General features: G+C 39.3%; 1 protein-coding gene across 1 annotated transcript in view; it reads left to right on the top strand.

The window, feature by feature from the left end:
- Positions 1-526: 526 nt before the first annotated feature.
- Positions 527-13647, top strand: part of tfpia (tissue factor pathway inhibitor a) — a 44750-nt gene continuing 31629 nt past the window's right edge. Inside the window, exon 1 of the mRNA XM_087829821.1 lies at positions 527-687. Within this exon, the coding sequence (XP_087685947.1) occupies positions 609-687 (79 nt within the window). The 5' untranslated portion in view covers positions 527-608. The remainder of the gene's footprint in view (positions 688-13647) is intronic.

The following is a 13647-nucleotide window of genomic DNA, read 5'->3' on the forward strand; positions in this document are numbered from 1 at the left end:
TCACCAGCAGAGGCCTGGAGGCGCTGGAAGAAGAAGTGTTTCAGAATCTTTCCAAAGGCTCAGGTACACGTTTTCTGCATGAAGCAGACAGCTGAGGCTCTGTAATGCACTTCAGATGAAAATTTCTCATCACAGGGAGATGAATATGTGTCGCATCTTTGCAGCCCTTGAGGAGCTGCAAAGATGCAACCGGCTTGATGCAAGTTCATGAGCTCCATGAGCGTGTGTGTGAGAGAGATGGATTTTCTCCCGCTGTAAAGTTTCTGGCCAACCCTCTTATTACTCTTGTTATGATTACATTTATGTAACATTATTTATTTGAGAAACATGATAAGAGATATAATCAAACATTCCCATCTTCATACAATCCATTTCAATTCTTTGTAAGTGTTATGAGTCAGAGTTTATTCCCTTCTATCGATATATCCCAGGAAATTATTGGGAGCTTCAGTGACGTAGGCAGTGTCTACAGTCTCAGTGTTATCAAACGGAAGTACTCACCCTCCCATACACGTGCACAATCGCGAGCGCGCGCTACAGCACTTTAACTTGTTGAAGTTTCCCTCTGAACTTTACATTCCGCGCGGACCAGCCCCCCGTTCAGCAGCATGCCTCTCTCCAACAAGTGGTGGATTTTGTGCGCAGTTTTGCTCTCCTGCCTGGTCCGTTTTGGGTCTTGCAGAAAAGGTAAGACAAATAAGACAAAGTTTGTATGTGTATATGTATGCGGGTTCTTTTTTTAAACTTGTTTTTGTTGCTATACGACCGTGCTTTAGGAGAAAGTTCTCCTCGCGAACCTCGTGCGTAAAATACGACTGCGCTCAGGGTTTATACATATTCACTTTCTTATATTTATCACTTAAGTTTTATTCCTGTTGAAATACTACATGGACGTGTTAGGCATTAATGCGTGTTATTGTGTACAGCAGTACAGTCCTGTACTATATTCATATATTCGTAAAAATTGCAACAAAAAACATGTTAGAAATTACGCGTAAATGTTCAAATGTTCTCAATAGAAACTATTGTGTCATTTTTTTATTTTCTTTATTTTTTTGCGTAAGAAGTTTTTAAGTATTACGTGTAAAAATCCAGAAAATGTTGAGACGTGACCCCATACTTTAATCAATGTCTTTACTGAGGTCCTGGCAACAACGTTTGTTTTGCTGTGTGTGAACTTTTAAAGTCGAGATGTGGCGTCTGGAGAGGCCAAAGTCCAGAACAAATGCAGTTCTCATACTGGCCACGACAACACCTGAACCGCTCGGCACCTCCTCTCGTTCTGTCACGTCGCAACAACAGCCTTGCGAGCTGTAATGAGACCGATGGGATTGGATGTCAGATACCAAACAAGCTGTGAAAGGTCTGAGTTGTGGCAGGTCTGGTCCAAAGTGGTGAAGAAAATGTAGCCTAATATTCTGCTTTCACTTCTCCTTTCCTGAAAGCAAATACCAGTTTAAGTGAACTGTAACATTCACTATATATCTTTAATGTCAGTGTCTGCTTTCTTCTTATCTCTCAAAGACACACAGCTCCTTTTTTCATCATTTCCAAGCATGGAAGGAACATTTTAAAGCTATAATTAGAATTTGTAAGCCTGACGCTTTGTTATGTTGACAAACGTGACATTTCCCCTGATAAATACACATGTACATTTAATGTCCAAGCATTTTCCTGGCTTCTTGTAAGATTTACATTTTAGTGAAACCCATGGAACAGTTTGAAGATGAGGGACTGCCAGCAAAGTTGATAGACCTTAATTGCGTTAGATTACGATAAAAATTTCCTTTGTAAAGATTCAATAACAACAAACTTAAAAACTGCTCTTAATGGGTGGCAACTTTCCAGTCCTTTGTCCAGAGGTGATTCAAACCCCATGTGGGGCCTGAGGCAAAACTTAGCTTTTTGATTCCACTGATACGACCCTGTGGAGTCTCCAAGCATCCTGTTGTGATTAATTACAATTCACTTAAAATGCACATACATGGAAGAATGCATTGTTCTATTCCGTAACCAGAAACTAAGTCCTATTCCTGCAATATAGTTTATTAACTTACACTCGATGTTGGTATTATAAAAAGCCCTGTACACTCTCAAGACTGTATTCATGAGATATGCTGTAATCTGTGAAAAATACTTCGTTATTGAGGCTGCTGAATATGTAGTGGGTCTGTAGCTCGACTACAAATAATTACAAAACAAACTGAGGAAGGAGAAAATTGTCATGGCATATCTCATGAATACACTAGAAAAGAAACACTAAACTGGAGCAGGTGACTAAACACTAGAAACATGGAAGCAGACCACACAGCTAGTTGAGGGTACGACACGACACTGACACAGAGAAACACAGGGCTTAAATACACAGACGGCAGTAATCAAGGGATGAGAGACAGGAGGGGAACACACCTGGGAGAAATCACAGCTGACGAGACAGGGGAAACGTAAACTGAGCACACTCACATAAGACACAGACCTTCACAATAAAACAGGAAACCCAGACACAGGGAACCAGACAAGACGCTGAACTGAACAGACAGATTCACAAACAGACGGGGTGACACCATAGACAGAGATACAGACGCAGACTCAGAGGCAGACCGAAGAGAACTCAAGCAATAATAATCATCATAATAATAAACTAGAAAATGATAATAATAAATTTTTTATTTTTGACTGACTGGACTTTATTTAGTTGGAAATGTGTTAAAGCCCAGTAATTTATTTTGTCAGCTTTCAATTTTTTAGGTCTGTGGTATGTAGAGTGGAACTCGGTTGCCACTCCCTGTGGGTTTGAATGAGAAATACAGTCATGTATCATCTGCATATAAATGGAAAACAACTTTAAATTACATTGCAGAGGGGCAGATTTAGACACGTTTTAAAATTCCAGAGTTGACAAAACACCAGAATCATAACCTCTGTAAGGATATAATGAGAGCAAAACACCACTGATATGTTCCCGAGTGACCCAAAACATAATCTTTCCAATATAAGCTGTGAGAGAATACATTTCCCTCCAATGGTAATTGAGAAACTAATTTCACTTGTACAGAAGAATATTGTGGAAGCAAGACTTCTTATTTTTCAGATATACTTTTGACATTTTAGCATTTACTGGATTGGATAGTAAAGAAAGTTTGCAGAAAAACTGGGAGAGAGCATTTGGCATTGCCACAAAGGAAATGGTCTTGGGTTGGCTCAAACCAGTCACTCCAGTAGCTTTCAGCATATAGGTCACCTGCTTATCCAAGCGTCCTATATCAGCACCCATGACTTTTTTTTTAAGCATCTAAGAGACATTATTTTCCCTAAACCATCACTTTCTATTTATTGATGATTAACATTGTAAACATACAGGTCTTTTTAACCTTAAGGCAAAAACTTTAAAAATACTAAATGTTTTCTTAAAGTCATACAGATATTGTTATAGCAAACACGACCAGGGGCATTTTTATTTTTTAGCCACCCAGTAGTATGAGAAAGAAAATCTTCGGTAAATACAGAGAGACAATTTGTGTCTATTGTCCTATAGTGGCCTTCAACAATGTTTTGCTCACAGAAGAACATTAGCTTTTACTATTTGCATATCATTTAGGTGCTCTTGAGAGGTAATACAATAAGGGCTTCACTGAGCCAGTTTGGGACTAAACATCGGTATCATTGGAGCACAGTTCTGGTCGTATCACTAATCGTCTCATGGAGGCGTAAACACTGTCTCATTAATTTGTGGAGGAATTTAATTAGAAGCTCGCTAGCTGTTTGAAGTGGCCCTTTTATTAGAAAGCCTCAGGCCATAGAAAGAAAACACTGTAGCATGTGCCATCTTAATTAGCGTCTGCAGTAAGGAGCAGACTTGAGAAAACTATGAGCCTTAGAATGTCACTAAAAACATTTTACCACAAGATCATTTCACCTATAACTGGAAAGTCTTCTCTGCACTGACTAATAATAGCTACAGACTAATGTTTCATGCTGGCAGTTTCTTTAATAAGGAATGTTAGTTTTGTCTCGACATGAAGCTCACCAAAAAGTGGCTCCACTGCAACATTACCAGCAGCCTTTCCTCAGGGTCATATAAGCATTAAAATGCAAGAGGCACGAAATCTCTCTCAGTGACGTAATTCATTGTTCTGCCTCTGTTCTCCGTTTGTGGATGTACCAACTCCTAGTTTTTCAAACTTTATACTTTCGTGAGAGAATTTTTTGTTCTGTTTTTTATGCCTAACTTTTATGTAATTTCACTTTGCCATGCAGACTTCATTATTTCTTCTTCATAACTGACCCTTGTGGTCTTCAATGTCCCCACATACCAAACGCGTAATGGAAAAAGTAAACAAACTTACAAATTTTCCGCATCTGAACTTGCCGTGTACTGTATGTGCACACTGTATGTGTTGCATTTTTGCAGGAAATTTGGCCTCAAAAAACACACTGTGAAAAGAAAAAATGAAGTTGACATCAAGACATGATTAGCTGGTCCTGTAAGAACGTGAGATTCTGGGTACATTCGGTTCTCATGAGAAAGCAGCAGCAGGGAGAATTTCATGGTTTGATCCATGTTGTATCACGACCACTTTTATACGTTTTCAGAATGTCAGTCAAGCAATTTGAGGTCTTGTTGGCAGATTTGGGAGCAGATCTTAGGAGGTAGAAAATGATTTCAGAGAGCCAGTTGACGCAGAGCATGGTCTAGCTTTGTGTTTGAGGTAAAACATTATTGTTTTACTATTTCCAAATCACTGTATATTTAGTAATGGTGTGCGATTTGAGTTACGAACGTGCTTGATGCCAAATGTAGTGGTCTGATTGGTCAGATCGTTTTGTGCAGTTCCAAAAAAATCAACCGTGTTTCTAAAAATTCTATAATGCCGCAAATTCGTCCAGTGAAATTCTGTGGTTGGTATGTGTGGCTGCATTAAGAAAGGTGAGTCTGAAAAATGTTTTTAATGCACAAATTATTCACACAGGTTTTAGATGTTTTTACAGATGTAACTGTAACTGAAGCCAAAATGCGAAAATGCTAAAATGCATTTCTTGTAGACCCGCAGATAGTGAAGAAAGGCATTGCAAAGTTTTGTTAACTTGGAAATTGCTGCAAGGCATGAAAAATTAATAACACAAATGGGACTAAGAACATCTAAATTGCCTCCTAAAAACATGGAACTGCATCACCACCAGGAAAAAAAAAAGAGCTTAAAAGTTCAGATTTGGAAAGCTTAGCACTCTGAGGATGCACTGTAAAAAACTTTAAGGAAGGACATTTATATAGCACTTTTCCAGGCTTACTGATAACCTAAAGGCACATTCTATAATAGAGCCAAGTCTCCGTAAAGATACGGGCACAACAGACTCTGATGTCCTGTGTCTGGGTCTTATTTCATCCATTTTATTTTCCTGTGATGTTTCCTGTAGGCTGGGCAGAGGAACAGCTTTAGGTCCAAGCTGACTTAGCTTAATTCTTATCCCTCTCTTTCTGGGTCGATCACACTGCCTGCAGCGATTTTTGGACTGCATTCTCTGCCTGGCTGGTCAGATGATAAAGAGGTCAGCGATGGGCTCAAAGTCTCTTAATCCAGCCTCTGAGGAAAAATTTCGGGTATCTAGTGCATTGACTGTATCTTCATTTTGTTGAGTTCATAACTTTAGTGATACCTACACAACACTACAAAAGACACCCAGTACTGCTGTTTTAAAGCCTTTTCATCATTGAGAGGGAGTATTAGGCTCAAACACTCAAGATTGTACTCTGTCCTGACCTGACATGGATTTACTTTCTATAACACAATTTGAACGTCATGTAAAAGACCTGAGGATGGAGTTGAACTAGTCTAAAGACCTGAAACTTTCTCTTGAACATGCTTTGAGATATGACTGCAACCTGAGACTTCTTTCAGTTGCTCCTGTTAGGGCATCACGACGGCGGGTCATTTGCCTCCATCTCAGCTTATCTCGAGCATCCTCCTCTGTCACACCAACCCTTTACATGTCCTCCTTCACTACATCTGTTCAGTTCAAGTCAGTGTGATTGATATAGTGTCAAATACAAACAACAATCGTCTTAAGGTGTTTTTTACTGTAAGGTAATAGTAGCCCTTCAATACACAGAGTAACAATCAGAAAGTCAGACAGCCCCCTATGAGCAAGAAGAGTTGGGAAGAGTTAATCTCTCCTTTAGTAAATACAGGCCAGGCCATTTAGTATTCTTAGCCCCTAGATTTAAAGTCCCCGCTCTCACTTCCATTGTCCTACTTTTCCCTCATTCTTGCTGACTCTAAACATGCCTTCCTCCTTTCGTCTACTTCCTCTGGCTTTGCCCAACAACTTTAACCATCAAACTGATGGTCAACATCAGGAGGATGCATTCAACCAGATCATCACTTTTATGCAAAAATTATGCACAACAATTTACACCAAATGTCCTTTCTGATGGGAACCTCCCCATTTATCCCATCTTGAGACCAGCAGTAGTGCATTGGTGTGTGACCCCCTGGTTTCTAAAAGACCTGCTACAAGGCTTGAAAATGATTTAAATCAGCTACAACTTGAATTTCTTGAAGACAGGGTTGAGGCATGTTGTCTGCCATATTTCCATAACACGTTAAATTGTCCCAGCACATCTGTTATTGTGGTAAAATATTTAAATAAATTTGCTTTTGTGGTGCTTTCTGTAGGGCGTGTGGTTTAAATAATAATGGTCATTAGTGGAATAAGCTGTGTGAGTCATAATAACTGGAAGTTGTGCTGTAACAAGATAATTTCGAGCCCATTATTCGCAGCCCTTGAGTGTCTTTCTGGTTTTGTTACTTCAGCTTGCTGAGCGTTGCTGCCCTGTGCGACACCAAAAACATAAATATGTGACAATGTTCTGAAGTAGAAGCATATTTAATTAAATATGATTGTTTTATGAGGCCTGCATCCTCAGCTTTCGCCCACCACAGTATCACTTTAAGTTGGTGTTAAAATTCTGCTTGAGGTGATGCCTCTAGCTTTGCTGGTTGACTAATTAAAATGTGTGTGTCATCTTTTTCTGTGAATATACAGTGCATATCGCTAAGAAATATAGCATGTGTAATTGTAGCCTACACACCTGCTTGAGCGGGAACCATAAACTCATTGTGATACACAGTTACATAACTTAATTGGCTGGGAACAGCTTCTTATTTTATTTGACCTCGTGAACTTTAGAAAGTTACAAATTTCAGAGTTCAAAGGTCCTTGCTGATTCATCTGCTGCAGAATATAAAACACCTCAGCCTACATCAGAGCAGCAGGAACGCTAGTCGAGAGCCTATATAACACCCGCTTAATCTCTGAGCTTATTTTATATCTATGTGACAAACACTTTAATGAACACTTAAGGTTGGGTTACTTAGGCCTTGATCTATAAAACATGAGGACACAATGAGACAACTCAGTCACTGAGGAAGATTTCATATATTCATGCAATTTATTATTTTTGAACAATCGTGTGAATTTTTGTATTGATGTCTTGATTTCATCTGTACAGGTGTTCCACACACTTACTCCTCTGACTGTAATGCTATGATAGTTGACATTTGTCCTTACTACTGGCTTGCTGAACATAAGGATTCCTCTCAGGTCATGAGTATTTGGTCTTATTTGGAACAAGTTCTGAATGTTGTGGGGCAAAGATTTATTCGCTGCTTTGTACATTGTTTGCGCAGTTCTGAGGTCAACCAAATCTTTAAATTTGAGAATATTTAATTTGATAAAAAGTGGATTTGATGGTTCTCTTGAAGTAGCTTTATTTAAACACTGAACTCCAAGAAATTTTCCGTACACTAAGAGTAAGTAACAGTAACACAACATTTCCACTTTTGATTTATGATGTGCAGAATACAGATACTTGGAAACCCAGAAACATTCCAGTGCAAAGTTGTTCTGGGCATCAGATCTTTGTGCAGCTATTACCCCATTTTCAGATAAAAAGCTGACTACAGTGCGTTTTGGTGAATATACGTGTCCTTTGAGAGAAAATACCTGTCCACTCCAGTTTGACAGAGCTGGAGGAGATGATAAATGTACTCTAAGGAGCATCCAGCGCAGGTTAATCGGTGAGTCCTGTGCACTGTCACCTGTAGAAGCTGGCAAACGACACTACCCTGGCTCTGTATTTAGAGGGGAGATGCTGTCTCTATAATCATTTCTCAACTCACCTGACAATATTTCGCTAGTGTGTTCTTTCACAGCTACAGAGGCATAGCCAGAACATCTGGAAATGTGTGTACCAATTGCTCAATAGGAGGAAAAAGTGGCTCAACAAGGGATAGAAACAGTACTTTCAGTATACTAGCTTCCCATTATAGGCGTCAGTGAACACATGGATGTACTTTTTATTTAAAACGGTGTTGTTAAGTAATTTTAGGGCCACCCAGGAAAGGTTTGTAAAGAGACTCAAAGTCAGAAGGTCTTTTTTCCATTACTGAATATTCACTACCTGAAAAAAGGAATTCGTAATATCTTTATTGTAAACAACAAGCAAAAATTTAGGTCTTAAGTTGACTCTGGAGACTGGGATAATATTCTCAACCTGGGTCAGATTCCTTAAAAAAAGACCTGTTGCTATTCATAATTTTCAGTGACTGGCACAGAGACATGAAGGGAAAAACGTGTGCAAAAGTACAGATATTTATCTGGAACATGGACTTGGTTATACTAATAATTTTGTAGTTTTGGGATGTGAAAGACAAAAAAAGGATATTAATATTTTAATAATATATTAATAATAATTGGAAAAAAGCATCCTAATTAGCTAACCTTACTTAGGATTGCTGTACTCATCAGGTTGATGACGTGAATTTGAATCAAAAAGAATAATTTCAGTCGAAATGATCAAAACTGACAATCTGCTATTATTTGTGAACAGACAGAGTAGCAAGTGGCCTGGATTTAACAACCATCTGGGAAACCTGATAAAAATAACTGGAACACGTTGGAGAAAAAGCTTTGTTTTGTCCTCCTGGCTGACGCTCCTATAATGACTTGACGTAACATGACAGCTCCGAATTCCACTGGTGTCACTCTGTTGAATAAAGGCCATCTGTAGTTACGTAGGTTGTTAAAAGAGGCCCATTTGTGGCTTTTTTTAAAAAAACAAGACATGTTTAATTTCTGCCTTTTGTGTTGTTGATGGTGTTGTGTCATTCCAGGTACAAAACCAAACAAAGCTGGCCTTTTGTTCAAAGCTTTTCGTCCCTTTATCTGTCCCTGCACAGTGCGCTCTATCTCGAAGGAGTCTGCGGCTGACGGAGCTTCATGCAAGCTGTAGCGACATTATTAATGTTGCTGTAGCTTGCAGGAAGCTTTAATCTCGCAAATGTTGAGTCATAATTGGCATTTTGCACAGGGGGTGAATGACACCGACATGGGAACTAATTAGGTCTGTAGCCTTATGCCTTCGTGAATGACTCACATTTGTTTGCTGGAAAAGATAGTGCTATCCTTTTTCCTTGACTCTGGAAAGTTTTTGCAGCGGAGCTCAACTGGCTGTCTGCAAGTGGATAAGGCTATGGTAGCATTTCCTGTTGGTGGAACTGACAATAAATGTACGGTTTGTTTAAGGGGGAGTGTTTCAGGAAGTTATGCGTCTCACAGGATGCTGAACTTGTGGGAGATAATGGAAGTGGAAATATGGCTTGAGATATGGAAATGGTGGTAAATAACTTGTGCTATTGCATTATTTCGTTTTATATATAAATGCTGTATTTGTGTATGTTGGATTTATGTTGCTGGGGGAAAGAAAGAAAAAAGAAGAAGAATCTAATTTCTTAAGAAGGTGTGCTGACTTAACTGTGCTGTAGCATAGCAGCAAAAATCAGCAGAGTGGACAAAAGGTTTGGGGAATAAAAGACAGAGGTGAACCAAGTCTGAACCTGTTGGAGGAGCAGTCAAGCAGAATGCCTGATGAAAGGCCAATCACTTCTTCTGGTTTGTACCAGTTCAGACAAGGCACATGTGGATGATGGGTTTCTTGTTTTTGACTGCTTGACGTTGATAGTCACTGAAATTGAGCTTACGCCTCTTTCGCAGTCCCATGCTGCTCAGACTGATCTGATCTACTGAAACAACTCGAATGAAAGACCCGAATGAAATGTGAAAAACAACAGAGTGAGGTTGAGCTTATACCAACTTTTAAGGCAAACAAAAGCGTCAGCTGTCCGGGCCCCAGGCTGCAGTTGGATCTGTTTTTGTTTACCTTCAGCCGTGCAACCTTTAACTTAAAGATTGCACACATATCAACACGCAGAGCAGTGTCAGGTTCAGAGCAAGTCTGTCAAATGCAAGTCCATCACAAAAATGAAAACACAACACACTCTGCACGAGTACACAGTCTTTAAATGCCACCTGTGATCTTGGCTTTGCCCCAGAGGTACTTTCAAATCAAGTGCAAAATCTTTACACAAAAACACAAGCAAACTGTAACAAATCTCGATACTGCTACTCATTGATATTTCAAACACTGTTGAATGTATGAACTTGCGCAACTGAACTAAATATATGTAGTTAGTCTTAACGCCAACTGGGAGAGTTAAAAACATGCAATAAAAGGCAACGTTTTATTATGAGAAATGTGGCATTTATAACTCCACACTGAGATTTGTGAATATGTGCTCAGATGAACAGCAGGATATTGGTATTTCTGGGCTTCTGAGCATATTGAAATATAACAAATAATAAATTATCAAGTTGTATCTGAACACACTGTTTCTTAAGCCTCCCACTGTGTCTTTCTGTCTGCTATTTCTCTAAAAAATGAGTTTTCCATTTTACGCATAGTGCGAAGTCAGACGCAATCGGTTTTTCCTCTGTATTTGTAACACCTCTGACCTATTCCCTACAGCTTCTTTCTTTTCCATGCACTGTAATGTGAACAGATTGGTACTGCTCAATTTCGAGAAACAAAGCATTGTTTATTTCTCTTGTTTGTGGTTTTGTTATTCGGTTTTAGTCGTGGCAAAGCCATGACCGGGTCAGCCTGCTGGGCGCTCCGGACTGAAACATTTCATTGTCGTCTTGGTTGTTCCCACGATTGCATTATTTTTTTTAACCTCAGCTTTTCCACCCGCAGTGTCACCACTGTTTTGAGTTTTGATTTTCTAGTTGATTTTGTGAGTAAATTATTTGCAAACAAAACTGAATTATTGTGGTTTAACAATGATGCAAATACATAAATAGTCATTTCAACTGATGAAAACTCCACTAGGTTTAGAAATCATTGAACAGTCACAGCTGACAAAGCATCATAGCCACAGATTAAACATGGAAAAGCGACTAGCATCACGGGCACTGCGCAGGGGTTTGAGGCAAAACAACACCAGAAAATGTTCAGTGAGCTACATTTTCATTCAATTTGTGTCTTTGGTGGGCTTTTTCATGTATTGCATCATATTTATGGCGAATTCTTGCAGCTGTAATGATGTTTAGAGATAATAATACTTGAATAGGAAAAAAAATACTTTATATGTTAACTATGGTTACAACTATGGAAGCCTGTTTCCACCACCACCAAAAAAAACCAAACAATTATCCATAACTCAAAATTTCGAGTTAGTGCTGCCAATCAGTAATCTATGTGAATGACATCATTTCCTTGTTACCCAGAAGCTGAAGCCCTCAGCTACAAATGCTACAGCTAACCAGTATTACAGCCAGTCATGAATGCACAAATTGCTGAGTATTTTCAGCATGGCTTGACAAATCCTTGTGTTATTAGCTGAATCGTTACTATCGTGGCGTTCCTATCGTGGCGTTCCTATCGTGGCGTTCCTATCGTGGCGTTCCTATCAGCAAACGTACTCTTGAAAGCGCCAAATTGTTGCGATCCGGTTTTGAGTGCGCATTCCTCTGCGCCATATCCTTCAGGGTAACAAGAAAATGACGTCATTATCGTATATTACTGATTAGCAGAGTTAACTTGAAATTTCGAGTTACTTTTCTCAAAATTTTGAGTTAATAAGTCGAAATTTCGAGAAAGATAATGAGTTATGGATTGCTTTTTTTCGTTTGTTCTTTTTTTTTTCCTTAGTGGCGGAAACAGGCTTCCATACAAAACAGTACCGTGCTAAGTAGCTTGCAATGCTGTATAATCTCAAGGTGTGTTCACATAGAAACTGAAGTTAAATTGAATTCGCTGTAATGTTTGTATTGTGTTGTCCTTGAAAGTCATAAAGCTGATTCATTGGAGCCTAACTGTCACAGGGTGAGAGGCTAGTTACACCCTGGACAGGTCATCAGCCTGTCACAGGGCGAACACAGAGACATGCAACCATTGCTCACATTCACACTCATTGTAATTATAGAATAACCAGTTATCCTAACCTTATGCACACAGTTCGCAGTATTCAACATATTTGAATAAAAAAATACATTCTGTCATAGTTTTTTTTTGTGGAGCTTTTAAAAGACATCATGTCATTTGTTAACCTCTAGGTCATGACCAAACCACTTAGGTGCAAAGTTGGGTTCAGGTTGCATTTCAGCCACCTGCTAACCAAGCACATGTTAATTTGAGAAAGGCTTGATTACTGTTAGAAAGACTTAACCAAACCCAAATCATGTAATGCAGCGGTCCCCAACCCCCGGGCCTCGGACCGGTACCGGTCCGTGAGTCGTTTGGTACCGGGCCGCGAGAGTTGAGGCTCAGGTGTGAAATGTCTGGTTTTCAGGGTTTTTATCGGTTTTCAGCGTTATTTTGTTATCGTTTTTATCGTTTCCTCGGTTTTCCTTGGTCTTTTCACGTGTGTTATGAATAAATCTTTTTTTCGGTACTAGTTTTATTTTGTTGTATTTTTCCGCGACACCTTAAAGGCCGGTCCATGAAAATATTGTCGGGCATAAACCGGTCCGTGGCGCAAAAAAGGTTGGGCACCGCTGATGTAATGGAATAATAGTGTTTCACAAAGGGGACAGTTTGGATAGATGTGAACCTAAACATACAGGTCAGTGGAGACCAGCTGGCTGTGAAGAGATTAAAAAATAAATTAGTAAATGATCTCATTTCAAGCTTAAAATGTCTCTTTGTACTGGTTATATTTTGTTTTCTATAAAACTGTTCTGCCCATGCTGCCATCCATCCTGCTAATCTTTTCAGTTGAATGGCGGTGACCATGAGACCGTGAATTGAAATGGATGCTGCTGATGTGAACAAAGTGGAAATAAAACAAAAGTGAACTTTCAGTGCAATTCGGCTGCGTTATCCTCTGGTGTCAGTGCAGGAGCAGCAGGCATAATCCTTCATATGAGAGCATGCTTTCAAACTTAACTTTTAGTCTCACTTCTCCAATCGGCAATAGAAGAAGGACTTTCTTTTCTCTCATATGTTTGTCTGAATTATAACCGGCACTGTAGAAAAAGGCTGCTGTATTGATCTCCTAATCTAATGAGTGTATCTACAGTACAATCGGTTGAGGATGGCATTTGCACAGATGGGGAATGAGCCACTTTCTCTCTGACCCATTGATTCAGCTGCACCATCAGAACCACATCAAAGCCAAAAACATTAATGACCGTAGTCCTTAGAATCCTTCAGGTTCTTTTCAGTGCTTCATTGTACCTGGAATATTGATGCATCTGGAAAAAAAACAAAACAAAACCCTTAGCTAAGTTACTTAAAACAGCCAGTAT

Source organism: Neolamprologus brichardi, chromosome 16 (genome assembly GCF_056152115.1).
Source record: "Neolamprologus brichardi isolate AB-2024 chromosome 16, ASM5615211v1, whole genome shotgun sequence".
NCBI lineage: Eukaryota > Metazoa > Chordata > Actinopteri > Cichliformes > Cichlidae > Neolamprologus > Neolamprologus brichardi.